Source organism: Sitodiplosis mosellana, unplaced genomic scaffold (assembly GCF_009176505.1).
Source record: "Sitodiplosis mosellana isolate CC-2019 unplaced genomic scaffold, AAFC_SMos_1.0 Smas_scaffold_6102, whole genome shotgun sequence".
Taxonomy (NCBI): Eukaryota; Metazoa; Arthropoda; class Insecta; order Diptera; family Cecidomyiidae; genus Sitodiplosis; species Sitodiplosis mosellana.
Window position 1 is genome coordinate 906830 of NW_022601343.1, and position 19830 is coordinate 926659.

The 19830-nt window shown below is 36.3% G+C and overlaps 3 protein-coding genes across 17 annotated transcripts; 1 reads left to right on the plus strand and 2 right to left on the minus strand.

Moving 5' to 3' along the window:
• Window positions 1-758: 758 nt before the first annotated feature.
• On the minus strand, window positions 759-4036 carry LOC129573665 (angiotensin-converting enzyme-like). Its single transcript, XM_055454503.1, has 9 exons — window positions 3755-4036; window positions 3295-3678; window positions 2896-3221; window positions 2621-2815; window positions 2260-2515; window positions 2065-2173; window positions 1414-1994; window positions 1139-1288; window positions 759-1039 (listed from the first exon to the last, which is right to left on the minus strand). Exons 1-9 carry the CDS (start codon window positions 3916-3918, stop codon window positions 877-879), a joined length of 2328 nt encoding a protein of 775 aa, XP_055310478.1. The 5' UTR covers window positions 3919-4036; the 3' UTR covers window positions 759-876.
• A 1229-nt stretch (window positions 4037-5265) lies between these two features.
• On the minus strand, window positions 5266-16863 carry LOC129573666 (armadillo-like helical domain-containing protein 4). Of its 14 annotated transcripts, none has more exons than XM_055454505.1 (13): window positions 14173-14408; window positions 13892-14042; window positions 11774-12235; window positions 11574-11678; window positions 11003-11157; window positions 9919-10062; window positions 9717-9825; window positions 9603-9623; window positions 8616-8950; window positions 7288-7455; window positions 7055-7147; window positions 6592-6744; window positions 5266-6524 (listed from the first exon to the last, which is right to left on the minus strand). In XM_055454505.1, exons 3-13 carry the CDS (start codon window positions 12000-12002, stop codon window positions 6288-6290), a joined length of 1749 nt encoding a protein of 582 aa, XP_055310480.1. In that variant the 5' UTR covers window positions 12003-12235; window positions 13892-14042; window positions 14173-14408; the 3' UTR covers window positions 5266-6287. The 14 variants fall into 14 exon arrangements, with proteins under 14 accessions (XP_055310480.1, XP_055310493.1, XP_055310482.1 ...); XM_055454518.1 differs by lacking the exon at window positions 8616-8950 and adding exons at window positions 7619-7689; window positions 7764-7778 and having other exon boundaries at window positions 13892-14403; XM_055454507.1 differs by lacking the exons at window positions 13892-14042; window positions 14173-14408 and adding an exon at window positions 16566-16836.
• A 673-nt stretch (window positions 16864-17536) lies between these two features.
• LOC129573668 (cyclin-Q) lies at window positions 17537-19791 on the plus strand. Of its 2 annotated transcripts, none has more exons than XM_055454521.1 (4): window positions 17537-18006; window positions 18431-18710; window positions 18775-18874; window positions 18941-19791. In XM_055454521.1, the coding sequence occupies exons 2-4, from the start codon at window positions 18462-18464 to the stop codon at window positions 19390-19392; spliced, it is 801 nt and encodes a 266-aa protein (XP_055310496.1). In that variant the 5' UTR covers window positions 17537-18006; window positions 18431-18461; the 3' UTR covers window positions 19393-19791. The 2 variants fall into 2 exon arrangements, with proteins under 2 accessions (XP_055310496.1, XP_055310497.1); XM_055454522.1 differs by having other exon boundaries at window positions 17558-17934.
• Window positions 19792-19830: the final 39 nt, after the last annotated feature.

Genomic DNA, 19830 nt, shown 5'->3' on the forward strand with positions numbered 1-19830 from the left:
AATAAACCTACTGTCAGCAGAACCACGTCTGATCTGTTGACGTCATTATCGCTCCAAAAATTCTGGAAGTGGGTTTTGGTGGATCCTCAGGATTGTTCAAAACCGATCGTGGTTCTGGAAGTGGATCCTCAGGATGGACCAGGGCATTGTCAAACCCAGTCTGATCCATCCTGAAGATCCACCAAAACCCACTTCCAGAATATATTGTTCAAGGTGAATATGAACAATAACAACGCATTCGGGCAATAATACAAAATATTTGAATAGCGTGAATTTTACATGATTAGATACAAATATATTTTGCTAAATAAAATTTGGCGTGAAGCCCCTAGCATTGCTCACAATCTAAAATACACCCATTTTATTAGTTTTTCTTTCTTCAACAAACGGTTTCACTGATCATGAACCCAGTGGCACAGATCATAAACACAGCTTTTTTTCCAAAAATGAACCAACAATTTTCATGCGGTATTATTTGTACTTTGGAAAGTAGTGTAATGACAGCAATTTTTCGTTTTATCAGTAGCCCTATTTAGACGAAAGAAGAGTAAACTCGCGCTGATAATCGACAAAAATGAAACTTAAATTTGTTCTAAATCTCTATCTGTACGCATAGGGATAATTGTTGAAATTTGATGTTCAAAATGAACAAAACGATTTTTAGAAATTGAATTTGAATAATTGGCTATAACCTATAAATAGATTATCAGAATGCCCATTAAATATTAGTGCAGTTTGAAAATTAAAAAAATATTGAATTTCCATTCCCCATGTTGCAAATCTTTATTCAATCGTATGGTTTTTGTTGTGCTTTACAAAAGTAAAATTCGTTGCAATTGCAGCAATGTGATTATCAGTTTATTTGAATTGGATATTTTACCATCCGATTGGAATGTCAAAATCATCAACCAAAGAGTTTAGCCAGGATATTAGGGGTTTAAAGTAAAGAAGCAGAGCATCAGCTTTCACTTCTCGGCTTCCAGTCAGCATATGTAGAACATCTGTCCAATGTCTGGATGTACCCAACTGAAGTGCTTTCCTGTTCCATAAAAAAGTCATAACACGATTCAATCGATCTAATCGATAATAAAAAAGAAGCAAAAAGAACCGAAAAGCATAAAAATCCAAAGTGTTTTACTTGAGTAATTTTCCAGCCCGTTTGGACCCATAAATATCACATCGATGCAATGGCATGGGCAGAGGTTTGTCTGTTTTTACTGTATCGTATACGGTTACTTTGCAAAGACCTTCAAAAATTTGTGCTTGTATGAAACTCGCCAGAAAATACCTTAATGAAACGGAAGGAAAAAAATCTTCTTTTCAAAATTGTCCATTAAAAATAGACTTTGTACATGATTGATTGTTGCACCCAAATACCGAAACTATGTAAACGATAATGGATTTATTTTTTACCGTGTGAACGGAGTGTTATCTGATGTATGAAATTTGGCCCCAAGATCAAAGTAACCACGTCGATCTTTCCAGTCGGGCGGATGGATGCCTTGCTCTTGAAGTGCCAAATTCCAATAGAGTGCATTTGCGTCGCTCATCGAAACGGTTCCATTGAAAAGACTCCAGCGAAAAGCGTCCATCAGATATTGAAATGGAATTGCGGGAATCTTTGTCAAGGCCATATGCAGCAACAATGCCAAATCAAAGTCATTTATTTCACGCGTCAATTTCGACGCATACTCATCGTCTGTGTCAGATTCAATTTGATTTAGAAATGACAATTTTGGATATGGTTTCCCATCAACTTTGATATAATCGTCATCAAAATCAATCGCAGTCACATCAAGAGCCACGTCGTTCTCATTCTTCGGACGTTGTTTCCGTGCATGTATGGCTCTTCTGATCGATTGCGTGAATACCGATGGTTTGTTAGACACTAGGTATTTGTCGGGCAACAAATTCAATCGATTCAAATGGTGTGGCGTCATTATGCCAAGAAATATTGCATCTCCAATGCTCTCTTGTATGGCTGCATTGCCATCCTGTTGAGAAAATAATTTGCACATTTAACGGTTTATTTCCATTGAATGCTTACTGAGCGTGTCACCGAACTTGGAAAATGGTCGGTTGATCTTTGTACGCCATAAAATACTGCAGATGTCCCATTTCGTGAACAATCACACCAAAGTCACGAATGGTTTGCTCAGCACACACAATCATTCTGTTATTCAAAATGATAAAGGACACAAAAACGTTATGCTTTCAAAATTCAAATGTTCCACATCTTTTGTGCAGCTTATATTTTACCTGTAATCATTCGGGACAAACATATTTGCTGCCGTTCCGTGACAATTACGAAATCGTTCGCTTTTCTCGAAGATGGATTTTTGCCAGAATTGCTGTGGCATTTCTGGTAAACTGAGCGAACGATAAAAGTCATCGGCTTTTTTCACCATATCAATTATAGTCCAGTTTAAATTCTTCATCGTTTCATCCAATTGAAAGTCATTGAATGGCAAAATTAAATTTTGATAGAGTTGCCAATTTTGTGACCACATGCTTCCTATTGAATCGAATATAAGCAAATGAAATAAATAAATTGCAGTAAGTGCATGAGCATTCAATGCACAGCATTGACTCATTAGTTCTCTTGTTGGGGCTAACGAACCTAACATATGGGCTGGAATTGTGGATTTTTTGTCAAACACCTCGAATTTACTGATTCTATTCCAGAGAACATTCCTCAAAACACCGTGTAATAGACGATAAAATGGTCGAACTGCTTGCATTAATGAATCGATGACTTCTTGTAAATTGAGTAAATCGACCTCTTGTCTCCACACTGCGCCAATGTCATTGTACCCTTTTTGATGTAAGATAAAGCTGTCTGTTAGTAATTTCGATGATTAGTTTTGATTAATAGTCGTCGGTTATTTTCCTTACCATTTGCCTTAGCGCCGGTGTTCATAAGGTCAATGGTTTTCGCATAAATTGTGCCAATTTTAGTGCCAACCGCTGTTCTCCAGCTCTCCCACGCCCAATGGAAAACTTCGTTGAATCGTAATGCGCAATCACTGCGATTAAAAGCGGTGAAATCACCACTCATGATTCGATCGAATTCTTCTTCTCCCCCCAAACACATCATATCACTCGATCGTAGGTCGATTTCAGCTTTTTTATCGTCTTTCAATGGAATTTTCGACACACCATGCACATAATAATCCTTTGCAATGGTTCCATCGTAAAAGTGCAATTTGGTTACATGATTTCTGGGAAACAAAATCACACAAAAAAAAAACAGCTTGAACAAATTTTAACGGTAATCACGAGCAATCAACTAACCGATTTTTTTTCACTTCATCCAAACACAATGGTTCCAAGTGATTGGCACCGCGTGATACATAAGTAAAATCCCATATGCGATCCAAATTGAGGCACACATCAAAGTGTTTGGGTAGGCAAACTTCGGTGGTGATGAATATCGTTTGCATTTGTTGCAAATATGAAGTGAGTTGTTCGGCTTGTTTTGCATCAAACTTTGGTCCAGCACATAACAATCGGGCGCTCGCATTCAATATGGTTAAATTTGAAATGGTCGATGTGAGCGGATATTGACCGGCTAACGTGATGAGCTCTTCAATTTCCGTACACTTCAATTCACTCCATTTTGATTTGTTGGCATTGAATTTTTGCATTTCAGCAGCCGTTGCATCGTTTGGATTTACACTGATACAAAAGAAATTCTGAATGTTCAAGTCCGTATAAAAATTCAATACAGAATACAAAAATCCAAATCGATTACCTTGAATCCCATGCAAGACGAGCTGCCTGTTGATAAATTGCAACTAGATCGGTGTTTAATTTTTGAAACCATTCGTTAAAATTGTCGGCCGAATCAGAACAGGTGGTCAATCTCCATGATATTGTCAACGTTAAAAAGAGCATTAACCAAATTGGTACTCCCATTTTAATTATCTTCAGAATTTTGAGAAATGGACGTGAAAGAATTGACGTGAAAAATAAAACAATCGTTTTAAATAGCAACTTTATTTTGATCAAACAGCTTCATATCCAAGTTTCGACTAAACAGAGGCCATCAAATGGACATCCTTTTTATTTTCTCGCATCAAATGATGTTCGTACTGCTCCAACAGTCTCACAAATTCCATGTCACAGAGAGTGTCTTCAATTTATCAAAGCGAGTGAAAATTTTGCCCCTGGCTTTGTTTTTCCATTTCGCGCATGTTGTTTATACTGTGTATTCACTTTCCTCCCGGCTTTGGCGGCATAAAATTTAGATTTATGAACTTTGGATTTGCGACACTGCATGAAACATGTCCCAACTCAATATGAAAATAAATGGTTTGGTATCAGTTGGTATGCACTTTGTTTTGTTTTTATTCGTTTTATCATTTGCTTCAGGTGGGATTTGTATTCACGATAAGACTGCTATACAGACCGTGGTGAAATTGAAATAAAATTTTCTCGTGATTGCTTTTGCGTTGTATTCCATTTTAATATGCATGATGATTTGCAGTGGATAAGCCCGCTACTTAAAACTAATCCCCAGAAAAATCATGTTTATTTCCATCAAGGATTCGAACAGACTTACATTTTACATACGACAATCTAATCACGCGTCGTAACGTTAACACTGATTCGCTGACGAGTGAGGCTTAGTAACCACGCAAAAATTTGACGCCAAACCAATTCCGTTTGATATTCCGTTCATTCAGTTGAGGGGTGAGTGTTCATGCTCTCAGAGACAACATTGGCAAAGGAATAAAAGTTGGTATGCAAATGTCGTCGTTAGAATGTTAGTATAGATATGCTAGATAAAGTATATTAGAGTGGGTCGATTGAATCGGTTTTATAGATATTAAAGATGGCTAGTGCTGGACCACTATGTCCACAATAACACTTTTTGTCCTGGAAGTTTTCTGTTCTGGACTTCTCTGGGTAACTATGTAAATTTTTGTTAAATAGGCTGTACGAAAGAGCTTATCGCAAATTTTGTTCTCCCAAAAACCTGGAATCGACCCCGAATTCGAAATTTATATGCTTCTGACGATCAATATAGTATGGATTGAATGAAAATTCCATTTTAGTCGCTCCACAATGAAATCGATTAAAACCCTTTCAAATTCATGAGCTAACGATGCAGCACTAGCCATCTTTGAAATCAAGACAACCCTTCAATCCATACATCCAAGATTGTACTCTGTTAAGTCAATGATTAATGACATACGGAAAAATCATTGTTAATGGGAATAAAGATGGAAAATTTGAAAAAAAAAAATAAAACGCTTCACATCAATTTCTAAACGTTTATTAAATATTCAGTTCAAAACTACGTTCGAAACCTGTTTTAATGTTAAAATGAATACTATATATTATTGTTTTTTTTTACAATTTTCGTCTCGATTTTTGTTTAGAAAAAAGAATTAACTTTTTACTGTCGTAATTCATATAATATTATTCGCCCATTACACATACGTATATGTATATAATGTGGATAATATGTGGTCATGGCATAATATGAAATGTTCCTTTGTCCTCTCTAAAAATCTAGTGACTAGCGATTTTCTTTTAGCCATAATAGGAACTTAAATAAAATTAAATAGTGCTAAGAACTTAGATCATTTACAATTGAAATGGGCGAAAAATAAAATAAATAAAATGATAATATTTATATTGAAATCAATCAATGTTTGCTACACAGACAAAAAATATGTGCAGCATTCACACATGTTCATAAATTAATAAATTATTTCTCTAATTATTTAATCGTCCAGACTTTTCGTAAACTCATCATGCAGCTTCAAAACAATTTTTCACGTTATTTTCACAGAATTAAAACAAAGCTAAATTCATAAAAATTAAACAAAGACACATTCACCAAAGCAAATAAATTAGTTTGATTCCACAAGAAAACAAAAAAAAGTGGCAAGGTGTGTATGCGTGTGTGTATCTCTTTCTAAACGTAACACATTTAGATAAGATTAGAAGACAATGGACTATTCACTTTGACTGGGAGACTCTAAAATGGGGCAACAATAATATTTGCTGTTGCCGATGGAGGCATATACTTGTATGATATTAATATTTTGCTCTATGTTCTTGTTCGTTGGAGTAAAATGGATCGATTACTCTAATATTTTTTTTGTTTTGTTTTAGATAAATTCATACGTTGTGATGAATAATTCAGTCAAAATTGCTACAATTTACAGTGCTCAAGATCAATTTCGATTTGACGAAAAATGAATGAGTAAGATAAGGTTTTTTTTCTCTTCTTCTTTATCTTTTTGTGGAAGTGTTCGATTTGTCTAGCAAATCTATTTGGCTACGCCATGAATGTTTTCTATTTCCCCATTGTCATCACTGCCGTCGGCTTCTTCTTCATCCACTTCCTCCTCCTCTTCTTCTTCAACCACTTCTTCGTCTTCTTCGTCCTCATATTCAACCTCTTCGCTCTCATGGTCGCTGGTACCGTTCGATGCGTTTCCTCCATTCTCATTGCTCACTGGGTCTAGGTTTATAAGTGACAAAGTCATTTTGCTGCTCAAGATAACCTGCAAATAAAAACAATCAAAGCTGAGTGATTCGATTCATTTTGGCATATAGTAGATATTGTCTTACTGCTGGTTCATCAGAATTTCCGTTGACCTCTTCATTGTAAACGCCCTCGGGAGTTGTCTGCGAGTCGGAAACAAGGATCTGTGATTCGTGTGGTAAAGCACCCTCCAAGAAGATCGATTGAGGTTCGGATTCTGGCTCCGATTCAGTTGAACTCTGCAGAAGAAAAGAACAAAACCAATGTCAACTCATGTCTCCAACAAATGCATCTCATCGAATCGGCTTGCTTTCGAACAATACAAACGATTAGTTATCATGTGATGAACATTAGTTGTGATGAATGGTAACTCGCACAATTTTATGTATACTTTGTATTAAGAGATTCTCATTGTTTACCATGAATGAATATGTGAATCGAATATTTACGGCGATTGATTGATTGTGTTTCTTTGTTAAACGAATACAACACAAAATGCTATGCATCCATGAAACAAGCGTTCAGCAAAATAATTTACTGTACACTTACATGATGGATGTGTGATGCAATTAAATTTGGTGTTGGTGGCCGAGTCCATTTCTTACCATTCTCACAACTAGCTGTTATTTCGAATGAGTTTACCTGATATATGATCGAACGAATATCGCACGCAACCAAATTTTACAAAACGGTAGTAAACAATAATACAAAATGAAGTCGATTCTAAGATTTTTCGTTTTTGATTTCAAATCAAATAAAACTACGATGGAAAAATGGTTTACCTGAAGTTTTCTTTCAGCACTTGAATCTCGGCACCGTGTAGCATTTTCGATCTTCACATACTCATTAGCCTCATCATTGCCATTGGCATTTTTCTTCGAATCGGTCAATTTAACGTGGCCATTTGATTTTTCTGAATCATGTTCGTCTTTGGTGTTATCCGTTGCATCCTAATTTAGATTTAAAAGAAAACATATTCAAAGCGATTAAATGGTGTCCTGAGGGAAATGTGTGATGAATATAATTCTGAATGTGCGTGTTTCTTTCTTTTCAATGTTTTTTCTCTCTTCTCTATCGCACCATCGATAAGTGAATGAATGCGAGCTTGCTAACCTTGCTTAAATCCTCTGAATTGTCTCGTTTATTTAATTGTTCGTCGGCTGCATCGATTAATCCCTGTATCGCTACGAATGAGTTTAATCATTAATTAACATATCGCACGCAACCAATGAACCAATTGAGAGAAATGGCAATTTACCTGTGACAACTATTTCTTATCGTAGTTTCGAAATGAGACATTTGTCGAAAATATAGGGAGAGAGAGATTTGGAAGAAAAGAAAAACCTTTAGATTCATCTGAATCACTCAAAATGATCGAGTGTGAAAAAAACATAAACGAAGCAGAATGAAAAAAAAATGTGTAACGCAAAAATAATAATAAGAAACGAAAGAGAAAGCCATTGAAATCAACAAAAAGAATCACAGGCAGATTCAACGAAAGAATGAATAATAATGAGTGTGAAAAAAATAACAAAGGATGGGAAAATGACGATAAAAAAGACTTGTTCCAAAAGCATAAATTGGAACAATACAAAAAATTGGTTAGTAGTCCTTTTACTGTCTTTTTGGTAAAAAAAAATGATAACAAATACTCCGAATTGAGTATTCGAAAAATGGATGATCACAATTTTTTTTGGTTTGCTTACGACATATGGAACATAGCCTTAAATGCCCGTATCTCAGCGGGTTAATTGTACACAGGAATTCGTTTTTGGTTAGCTGGTTAACGAACGTATGCATTAACACAATTTCAATCCATGCCAAAGACATATAAATGTTAGTCTGATGCAGCGATTAGAATTAAACAACGAAAATTTTCATCGGTATTTTCATCATGGGTTAGGGATTCAGTTAGATAGATTAGTCTTTGTTCGCATTAATTTGCCATAGAAAAAAAAAAATTCGAAATTGACGATTTCGATTGTGTCGTGCGACTTGAGTGTGATAATTTTGATAAGAGGTTTTGCTTGTGTGTATGTGTTTGTGTGTGTTTGCGTGTCTAAAGTGGACACTGTCTACGGTTTTAATAGTAATTTTTGGGTGATCGCACCTGTGTCGTTGTCACATCCATTGTTGCGTCATTTGTGTTGGAAGCATTATTTTCATCGCTATTGCATTTGGCCGCTTTTCCATGAATATCGGCGATAATTTGCTCCATGGCACGTTCCGTTTCGCGCAATTTCTTTTTTAGTAGACTGATTTCCAGCAATTGCTCCGTTTCGCGTAATTGAAATTCAAGCTTTGCCGTCGTTGTGGCATCATCATAAAACGATGGTCGACCATAGTTTGGTGTTGCCGTCAGTGACGTTGTCGTTGCGGCCGTTTGATGATTACTCCCATTTAAATGACTCAATAGACTGTTAAGAATACCATTTGCATGCGAGCCTAAAAACGCACAATTTCGTTTGGTTCGACTGACTAATTTCAATTTTGCTTTTTTTTCTTTGTGTTTTTTTCTTCTAAATTATTATTTTGACCATCTTTTTTCAAAAACAAACACAAGAAGATTGGACAGCTACAATGTTTTAAGGTGAACAACAGAAAAAGCGTAAATCATACACAACAGAAAATGTTTGAAGGGAGTTGTGTGTTTTTGTGTTTGTGTGTTTAGAAAATTGCTTCCCTTAATTCATGCGGAGTTTAATATAAATTTAGATTAGAGTTGTTGTTGTTTTTTGGTTTTAAATGTCAATGCTCCATTTGCCTATCGGAGCTCTTCATGAACAACGGAAAATAATAAACATTTTGGTAAAAGAAAAAGATATTTCTGAATGCCAAATTGGTTTGTATTTTGTAGATGGGCGCAATTGAATTATTATGAATTTGGTATAATTTCACTGTGAATTTTGTGGAGAAGACACGAAATGCACCTAATTGTATGTGTGTGTGTGTGACAGCAAAAGGACACGTTTCAGTGAACGGTTAAAATGATAAAAAGTAATGATGAGATGGCAACAACAAAAACGACAACAACAAAAAAGTGAACGTAAAATGGGAACAAATTTTAAATTGGCATTTGATTTGAAATCAAACTTACTTGTATCGTGATGCTTCCATTCTATATTTTGCGAAATGGATTAAAACAATAAATGTTATTAATGATCGTCATTTTTTGCATATTAAAATATATATGCATATTTAAAGAACATACCTAAATTCGGTATTTTACTATTGTCACGTCGAAAGACTTCTTGCTTGAAATTTCCTTCATTCTTCGGTGGTGGATATGGTGTCAGATCATCTGTTTTTCTCATCACTAACTGCAAGTGGCAATGGAAATAATTCAACAAAAACAAATTGGGTAAGTGTTAGCCATAATTGGATAAGTCGATAAGACTACTCGTTACAATTACCTTCATTATGGTGTATACGAAAAACGCAACAATTCCAAAGGTGTACATCGGCATCAAGAGGCCCATGCTACTTCCTTTTTGATTTGCTTGATGCATCGCTCCGGCTCCCATTCCCGGTGGACGCATGCCTGGTATCGGCCCAGGCTGTTTACGTACCAATATTACATTTTCAATCGATATCATTCGATTTACGAAAGAGAAGAAACAGAACGAAAACAAAAACATAAAATAAGATTGATGTTGATTGCTTTGCTAGAGCGTAAATAGAATGAGATTAATCAGCTGGAAATCACTGATGCAATTTATTTTGATCATGTAAACAGCGGCTGATTTCAACTCGCTGCTCAACGGTCCATAAATAAAAGAAAGGTAGTTAATCAGCAAAGTGCGAGGCATGACCAATAAAATTAAAATACGAACTTCGCTATTTGGATAACCGTTTAACGACTATGAAAGGCTTTTTTTTTCTCTTTGGAAATGAAGGAGCCAAAAAATATTCAAGTCATTAATTTTGGAAATTGACTTTTGTATGTTTTTTCCTCTATGGAATACTTTCCGTTCTGCTTCTGCAAAAAAGTGAGACAAATCTCATTTGCATCATCACTTGAATTGCAGATTCAGAAACCGTTTAGTGCTACGTTCAATTTGTTTTGTTCCGATTTACATTGGCACAATGTCAAGTTTGGCTACCGCTAAAAATAGCATGGAAACGGGTAATATCGAGAGAACAAAGGAATCGCATGCTCTCTGTCTCTCTCTTTTACACACACACACACACACACACACACACGCACACACGCGCGTACGCATTCACTTGTAGTTTCGGCCAAACAAAAGTGTGGGACTCACATAAGCGCCTTCGAACAATTTTGTAGTTCACGTCATGCAAAAGTAATTTATTGTCCGATTGAATCACGGCTTCATCATGACTTCGATGAAAATGACATGCATACGAAGCAAAGATCAACTTTGAATGGTCTCTTTGAAATATATGGGTCATGGTCCACATTTTGCTGCTAATTTTTCCAAATAACTAATTTCTCAAAAATTACATCGGATTTCGTTCATTTTCGGCAAAACTTACTCGTCCATCAATGATTGTGATTTGATCACTTGCACGCTGTGGCCTATCACTGACAATAGGCACTGACTGTGTATTTGGTATGGCACGGCCTCGTTCGATCATTGCTGGATGAATATGATCTCCTCGTAAATGAGGCGGACGCTCTTGACGTAAGCCTGTGTGCGTTTTTTTTCGTGTCGGGTTCACGAAATTTGCGTCAACAGGAAAAAAGAAAAATAAAGAAAATAAATTAAATTTCATACTTGCATTCAATGAATAGAATTTAGTTGGTGTTATGGAGTTTAAAACGTGAGTTGTTTATATTAGAATTGAGTTTATGTTGGCGTGTGTGTGTTTATTGTATGCTTTAAAACGGAAAATTTATTTGGAAACACAACGCCCACACAGTATTAAAATGTGAATCAAAACGCATTTCATGAGGATTAGTCGGCTGATCATTCTATTGTCCATTAGGCAGAAAGAGAAAACAGATTAAACAATTGCATGACTCTCTATCGGTTCTTCGGCGATTATTTGAGCCTTGCCTCAAGCAATTGTGTTAGAACATGACTTAGTTCACCCATTAACATACTTATTTCGCCCGTCATCAGATTCAACTGTTTTCGATATCCGGATTGACCAGCTGGCTGTGTGACATTTGCGTATTTTTCGTGATCTAGCACCATTCCACAACATCCTTCATGATCGTTCACCCAACATTTTTTTGATTTGTTTTTAGTTATTTGAAATTTATTCGAATTGAAAATCAATTAGAAAATCGAACACACTTACCACCGGGTTTGCTGCCCAGATCTTTGTTCAAGTAGTTGTTTTTAATGGGCACTTCGGAGGCTCCGAACATCATCGGGTAGAAAATTTTCGGCCATAAAATTGCAATGCATCCGATAACCGTGGCCAGCACAAATATCGTTTTGCGTGGTCCAAGTGGCGGTGTTGCTTCGCTCTGGTTATATGGATAATACGGTGGATTCGTTTGAGGTGTCACATTTTTGGTTGCCATCTCGTTTGCGTTGTCCAATTGATTGCTTTTCGAAATCGATGCGCGCGATTTTGTTATTCCCTTACTCCAGCGTTCACGGTCACAATTTTCGCTCTATTTCTCTTAGTTTTCTATAGTTTCGTTCGGTTCTTCTTTGAATTTATTTCAAATGGAAAAATCTACTTTTCAATTCAATTTGATATCATTATTTTTCAAATTAATCGCTTCAACACCACTGGAAAGAATTTGATGTTCTGCAATGGACAAGAAAGAAAGAGAAATCGCAATGTTATAAGAAATATAATAGCTAATGTGTCATCATTTTTTAATGTTGCATCTTTATAAATAAACATGGTTGAACTTGAGACATTTCGCTCCCTCTCACTCCCCCTCCCTCTCTTCGAATTTATGGTCTATATGCGAAATGTGTGCGCGTTACGTAAAAGGCTTTTGGGGAAAATTTTGTAATGCGTATTAACGCTACGAAAATGACAAAATCTAAGAATAGACTATTCACTTCCTAAAGATTGTTTGATTTGAAAACGATTTGACTTTCAATCAGTTACTGGGAATGCCGCCGACGACGTGGAATTCAAAAGGTCACGCGTCAATGGGATCAAAAAACTTATAGTTTTGATCGGTGAAGATCACAAATTCGGTCGGAGAATTCACTACGAACCGTTGGTATGAAAACTCAATCGACTGACCGAGAAAAAAGAACTGACAGGAGAAAATAAGAATGAACACATACACACAGACACATACCATTTGGCAAACAATTTAAAAATAACTGCACAATTTATTTTTGATCTTTCAAATTAACGCACGAAGAGAGAGAGGGAGAGAGAGGGAAAGCCGAAAAAACTGATGCGCGCATGAGATTCATTTGTGCCTTATTAAATTTATTATATACCGTAATTTTTTTTGTATTTTATTTTGTTAGTTTTTGGGATTGAGCCGGTGTGTGTGCATCGCAAACATGCTAACGATTGAATGAAACCGTCAGACCGAGTAGATTGGTCTTAATTGTATTTATAGAATATTTGCTAATAAAAAAAAAATTCAACGAAAAAAAAACGAACGATTATTTCACACGATTTATTATGGTGCGCGACAAAGTGCATACTCCAACGATATAATCTGTGTGCGTTATTGTCACAAATGGATTTTTGTTTGTCGAAGAATTCATTTATTCTCTTTCCCAATACATCCAACCGCTCACAGAGGTTCACACAACAAACACTGTATGATTGGCCGATGCATGTGACTTGGTTATTAATTGCCAAATTAAAGTATGCGCCGAAATTGTTCGCCCATAATAAACTTCAAGTGCGTGTTAAATGGCCGCTAGGAAGTGTAAATTTGAGCTCAGTTCGGCTTATTGTTTGTAAATTTAGATCAGCTCACACAAAAAAACATGGCATCATCGGCAGCTAGAAGTGCGCTACACGATATATTGTAGCAATCTCAGGCAATAGAACAGAAAGTCTGAAATAATTCTAGCGAAAAAAAGAGAAAAATAGTCTTATTCTGCCACCCTTGTACTCTCTCTTTCTCTCTCTCTCTCTCTCTCTCTCTCTCTCTCCTTCTCTCTTTCTCTCAAACCCTTTAAAACCTTCTGAAATTCATCTCCACCATTCGCCTTCGATTCAAAATACAAACGTTTTATTGCGTGAATTTTAATCTCAACCGCTCTTTTTGCTCTCGCTCTGACAACCAGAGAATATTTCAGTTTATTATATAAACATCAGCCTGAACAATAACAAAATATACTTGATTTGCTTGCTCAGCCAAATTTATTTTTAGTCAAAAAATGTTTCTATTCATTTTTCTGGTATTTTTTTTCCTGTGCCATTTCATTTGCTCACACACACACACACAACTACGACAGTACACCATCTTGCACTCACCAAAACAATTTCACTGTCTTTCACCGATAATTTCGAGCATTTTACATGAATTTTCCTGTTATTTGGAAATTAAACAATCGCACCCAAACTAGATAAATATCAATGTTGGAAACTGATCCACTGATTCGATTTGGTTTTTGTTTGAATTTCCCTGTATCGAAAAATGCACGTTTCGTTTAGAACAGAATAAATGTTCTGTGATAATTACAAACACTTGAAACAATTTTTTTCTCAATTGAATCGATGATTTGCAAATCGTTTGATCCATAACAGTTCTTTACCGTTTTCAATTAACTGCGAGTTTCGTTTTGATGAGTCAAAAAAAATTGTGCGATCTCTTTTTGGAAGGGTAATCACAACTATTTTATTGCTTTCGAAATGGTTGCAAAATGCATGAACAACATCATGCAAAAAAAAACTTTTCTTTGTATTGGTCGAAAGAATTTCGTTTGCAAACGTTCGCTTGCCTTAGCTGGTCAAGTTAACGAATGAAAAGATGATCGGTAATCTTATAACGCAACAGCCGTCGCCGCTGATTCCCGTTCGAATTTTTCTCTCATATTCATATAAATGTACAATATTTTCTATTCTATTTGCTTGGATTTATTGTGCGCGGCACCACAACAACAACAACAACAACAGCAACATTGTGTGGCTGTTTCGGTGTAGATTTTCGCTGTGTGTCGTGCCGTGGCGTGTGTGTGTGTGTCGTTACCGTAGACGTTAGATCAAATTGTCTCTGTTGTGTCTTCTTTGCCTTGGATTCCAATGTGCTTTAAGGGCCTTACATAATACACACAATAAGCAGACTTTGTGCAGTTTCGTATAGAAAAAAGAAACGGTGAAATTTTATTTATGGTTGGTTTACCATGATCAAGGTTCAACACTCGATAGCTACATTTTCTAATCGAAAACATCATTTATATTTCCATGTCACAGATGGTCGATCTCTATCTGATTCTCGTTTTGCAGTTACAACTCGTATGTTTTGAACCGAAAAATATACGGAATTGGTTCATTCCATGAATAGTGTTTGCAATTCGAATTCCGCTAGAAAAGAATCCACTTTCAGAATATTTCAATTTTCCAACAGAGGTTAAAACAAAAGCCAAATGAGAATAGAACTGTGCCATCGTGTCTCTGTCGCTTATATTAGTACAGTCCAAGTGAGCGCTTAATGTAACGCAATGTAACTTGTTTGAATGGATGATCGTCTTTTCAACATACACACTGAACAAGGGTCCACATTGTAACGATCATTACGCTTACACGATCATATGGATTTAATGGGCGAACGTTTCATGTTTATGATGCAAAACGCTGTAAAAGTACAACTCATGGACGTCAAATTCACTGATAGTTTGCCTGAACGCAACCGAATGCTCAACCAACTAAAAGTTTTACCACATTAAAAAGCAAATTATTATTAAACTTAATTGGCTGATCAATAATTTAACACTAGCTGTAACAGGCGCACATGAAACCGAAGCAGTGACATGAACGCGTTCGCGCACCAGCGTCGCTTGATCGTTAACTTTTTGATGTGAAGGCATACAAGTGATCGGTCGATATGGCTCTCACAAGCCGACCGACACACCAGTATTCATCGTATATCTGCCATGAGCGCGAGCAACACACACAAATAATTGTATGATGATGCTTGTGTACAGCAATCCTACCAGCACAACAGCCAACACACATATACATAGGCAATGGCATGCACCGAACGAGAGATCCGAATTGTGGGAGGAGTTAAAAAATGATTTCAAACTGAAAACTCGAAGCGAAAACACTAGATTTTCGATACTACGCTTATGCGGTGCTGTTAACATGTCGATCAGAAATGCGCAAAGCACTCAATACACCACTTGTTTCACATGCGATGCAATAGTATCTCTTCGACCCATATCGATCCATTCGTTCTTTGTTCAATGTTCGGCTGGTTTGCTATTTTCCATTCGCCGCTGTCGGCCGTTTGTTTCACTTTAACTGCTGCGAAACGAGCTTAAGTGCGAACGAACCCAATATACATGTACATCTGTATGCGTTCAGCACTCGTCTTGTGCGCACCGAAACATTCGTTTGGTCATAACATTGACACACACACGAAACTCGTACATATCAACACAAATATAAACACCAACCAGCCGACACTAGTGAGTATGGCCCTATGTGCGCCTGTTACTTTATCACAAATTATTTGTACGGAATGCAATAGGCATGCGTAGTCGTATCGTTGGAATTTTTCAAATTGAACTCGTTTAACTTCTTCGCGTTTGTTTATGTCTGCATTTGTATTCGGCATTGTTATTAAAGCACCATTCGATTCACCGTCATAGTAGCTATTAGATGTTCGATTAAAAAGGTGCACACTGAACGAAACACTTGGACCATTTCCTGTTAATTTGATTAGAATTTTTACAGTTATTCTGAGATTCACTTTGAACTCGATTCGATTAACTATTTTCTGTCTAGTAATTATCACCTTTAGATTGATTTGAATCTTTTGATTGATTGTCCAATGCGACATTGGTTTCTCAACTCAATCAGAATTACTTTATCAAAATCGAAGAATATTTATTTGAAATGTATAACATTTTCCGAAGGCAAACATTCACTAATGAAACAGTTTATTGATTGATGGAAGAAAGTTGAATCAATTGCTTTGAAATACCTTTGAAGTATTTTGCACTAATTCTGCATCAATGATTATGACCCGCCTCTTCTATTTGGTTCAAACACAACATATTTTTTTTTTTTCTCTTTTTCCGAATGAATTGGATCTGTTTTTTTTTAATTCAAACTTGGATTCGTTTACTGTTAACCGAGAACGGGACAGAGCCACCGAATCTGTGTCCACATTCTTAAAAACAATTAAAAGTAGTAGATAAGAAAAGGTGATGGCAGTTAATGTTAGTGAATTGTGTCTAGATTTTGCTGTAATCGTCCATGCAAAATGACAGGCAATGAAAACATCGAGAGAAGAATAGTGAGCCAAGGATGAAAAATCGATAAAGTAATGTACAATTTTCCATCCATGCGGATGTTGGCAACGCACAGATGAAATCAATGAGAAGAAGTTCGTCCAATGACTAAAAAATTCATAGAAACACCTAGCGCGCAAATGATTTGATTGACCAATTCCGAAAAAAAGACGAATGTTTTTTTCCATCAAACCAAACCATCTTGAACATTTAAAGTCTTAAAAAACTGAGCAGTCAATGGTTGACGTTATCTTAATGTTGTGTTTAGTATCTCATTCATAGTGTGTGCATTATTGAAACGGACGAGCCAATTCGAATAGTTCAATTCAAACGACGATTGTTGGTTTCTGAACGTTTCCATTCACATACATATTACCCCTCTCCGATTGACAAATGCCCGATACGGAGAAAATACTAAAAAATATCTGGCAAGAAGAACCACAAAAAAATCATCACAACAAATTTCCCCGCTTGTTTGAATATATTCTCTGCGTGTGTGTCTGCCTCTGTTGCTACTTTCAGTCCGTTTTTTCCTTTTCTCCCTGTCCCCCGTTCTATCCGGTGTTTTTCGACGCGCGCGTGTTTGTGTCTGTATGCGAATGCCAGCACAACAACCAACGTACTCATTCAGCCAATCGGCAAAATACGCATACATACACATGCGACACACCATACTTGCGGTGTGTCAAACGGCTATTGAGACGAAGGTACAGACAGCACGTTTTGAATTTTGCCAGAAATTGGTCGACACACGCATTCGGTTGAAAAAAGTTTCTTTTTTTTATTTGCCAAGCTGAAAGTATAGAAGCAAAACAATATAAAAAAAAAACAATAACCGGCCGTACCAACGCAAAAAGATTGAGAACTGTACATAATTTTTTTAATCTTGATGTATGTGATGCCGTCATTTGATATACTGAGTGTATTGCTTTCACATCAGTTTCAGTAATATATCTATCGAGAAGTTACGATATTTGGTTTGCATTAAATACGAAATTGCTTCGGCGTAAATCACAAAAAAAGAATTGCATTGAAAATATTCAACACCGTTCCGTGCATGTAAGTTTATTTATAAACCCTTGTCGGTCCATTCCAATTCATTGCCAGGTTGCATGCGTTTTGAATCAAAAGGTAAACTGGTTATGTTTTTTTTTTGTTTCGTTGGTTGGTCGGCTGTTGATGTCTTTGTTCGATGTGTGCATATATAATTTTGGCAAAGAACGGCACAACCTTGTTAAATGTGAAAATTAATAAACTTTCTAAACAAATGATGGCTTACACCAAAAACCGGTATCATGATGTGCTCACAGACAAAGACATAAACAAATGTATGACACCAACAAACTCTTTCCTATGCCATTTCTTTTAAATTTTTATATTTCAATCCAACGGAGACCGTCTTTGTATTTTATGTTTGCTGTTTGCAATATTACAACGTTCGTTCGCTGATTGCTGTGAAATTCGCATGAAACTGAACAATTTGCATTTTTACTCATTTACACACAGTCGGATTGCGTCGTATACTTGTGGTTAATAATAATTTCTTTTGGTTTAGATATCAGTGAAATTTGCGAAATAGAATCACGATGATGGCGTTTCTGAATCATTCCACTGATTACAAGAAAGAAAAGGAGTTGTCAACATCCATGGTCGGATTGACGGCTGAAACCCGGAAGATTATTGATTATAAGAGAAAAAGCAGTGCTGGTCTAGCACCACGTTTCATATTCGAATGCGCCATAAAATTGAGCATGAAACCATTAACATCGGCAACTGCCGCAATCATTTTCCATCGTTTTTTCCGAGAAGTCGAAAGCGATTCCTATGACGAATATGTAAGTGAAGATTGAAAAAAAAAATTCGATCCAATTTTTAAAGGTTTTCTTTTTTTAACTACAGTTGATTGCATCCGCATCATTGTATTTAGCCGGAAAATTAAAAGATGATCATGTAAAAATTCGCGACGTCATCAATGTCACCCACAACACACTAAATCGAGGTAAATTCATGTCACATTACATCAATTCATATCTGGATGTATATTTATTTTTCTGTTTGTTTATAGGAGCACTACCGCTCGAATTGAACGATGAATATTGGGCCATTCGAGATGCCATCGTTCAAGCCGAACTTCTCATCACACGCATGCTGAAATTTGACTTGAATATCGTACATCCGCACAAATACATGCTGCACTACATTAAATCATTGCAAGAATGGTTCAGCTCAAGCGTATGGAATGCATTACCCATAGCCAAGACGGCTGCCGCTTGTTTACAAGATTTCCATCATAGTCCAGCCATTCTGGACTACAAGCCATCGCACGTGGCCGTTTGTTGCTTGTCTATCGCTTTTGAAACGTATGGCGTTCAAGTACCGCTCACCGATGACTTTGACGAATCGACCGTTTGGTATAATATTTTCTGTAAGGATTTAACCAGTGAAAAGCATTGGGAAATAATGTCCAAAATTATGGACGTCTACAATACTGAGGCCGAACTCGAAGAATCAGTGTAAATAATGGGAACAACAACCGCAACACCAACAATAGCAACAATCCCATAAATAATCCAACACGTATTTTGTATTGAAAGTATTTACATCTAAGACATGCTTTTTTTCAATTGAATTTATCATTGAAGAGAAAATGTCGGGTTTTTTTTCTGTACCGGAATTTTCCTTTTTTTTCTACTATCAAAATATTATTTGACTCTCAGTAATTTTGTTTTCCACGTGTGGCTTGCGTTATGAAAACTGGAATGTGATACGAAAAACGAGACATTGTCGAATTTACGACACTATCGCGTATAAGATGAAATGAAAATTTAAAGAGAAAAACGACACAAACATGTTGTACAAACGAATCGAACTGATTAAGCTAATTGAAATACATATTTTTTTTTGCCACGAATCAAATGCAATATTTTTTCTATTTTGCAGGCTGAGAAGACAAAA

Excerpts from the sequence above, each read along its gene's own strand:
- LOC129573665 (XM_055454503.1), bottom strand. The coding sequence starts at position 3,918 with ATGGGAGTACCAATTTGGTTAATGCTCTTTTTAACGTTGACAATATCA. Across the intron at positions 3,679-3,754 it reads CGTCTTGCATGGGATTCAAG|TGTAAATCCAAACGATGCAA; the intron begins GTAATCGATTTG and ends CTTTTGTATCAG. Across the intron at positions 3,222-3,294 it reads GATGAAGTGAAAAAAAATCG|AAATCATGTAACCAAATTGC; the intron begins GTTAGTTGATTG and ends TTTGTTTCCCAG.
- LOC129573666 (XM_055454507.1), bottom strand. The coding sequence starts at position 12,002 with ATGGCAACCAAAAATGTGACACCTCAAACGAATCCACCGTATTATCCA. Across the intron at positions 9,826-9,918 it reads TCGTATACACCATAATGAAG|TTAGTGATGAGAAAAACAGA; the intron begins GTAATTGTAACG and ends TGCCACTTGCAG. Across the intron at positions 6,745-7,054 it reads TTGCATCACACATCCATCAT|AGTTCAACTGAATCGGAGCC; the intron begins GTAAGTGTACAG and ends TTTCTTCTGCAG.
- LOC129573668 (XM_055454521.1), top strand. The coding sequence starts at position 18,462 with ATGATGGCGTTTCTGAATCATTCCACTGATTACAAGAAAGAAAAGGAG. Across the intron at positions 18,711-18,774 it reads GCGATTCCTATGACGAATAT|TTGATTGCATCCGCATCATT; the intron begins GTAAGTGAAGAT and ends TTTTAACTACAG. Across the intron at positions 18,875-18,940 it reads CCACAACACACTAAATCGAG|GAGCACTACCGCTCGAATTG; the intron begins GTAAATTCATGT and ends GTTTGTTTATAG.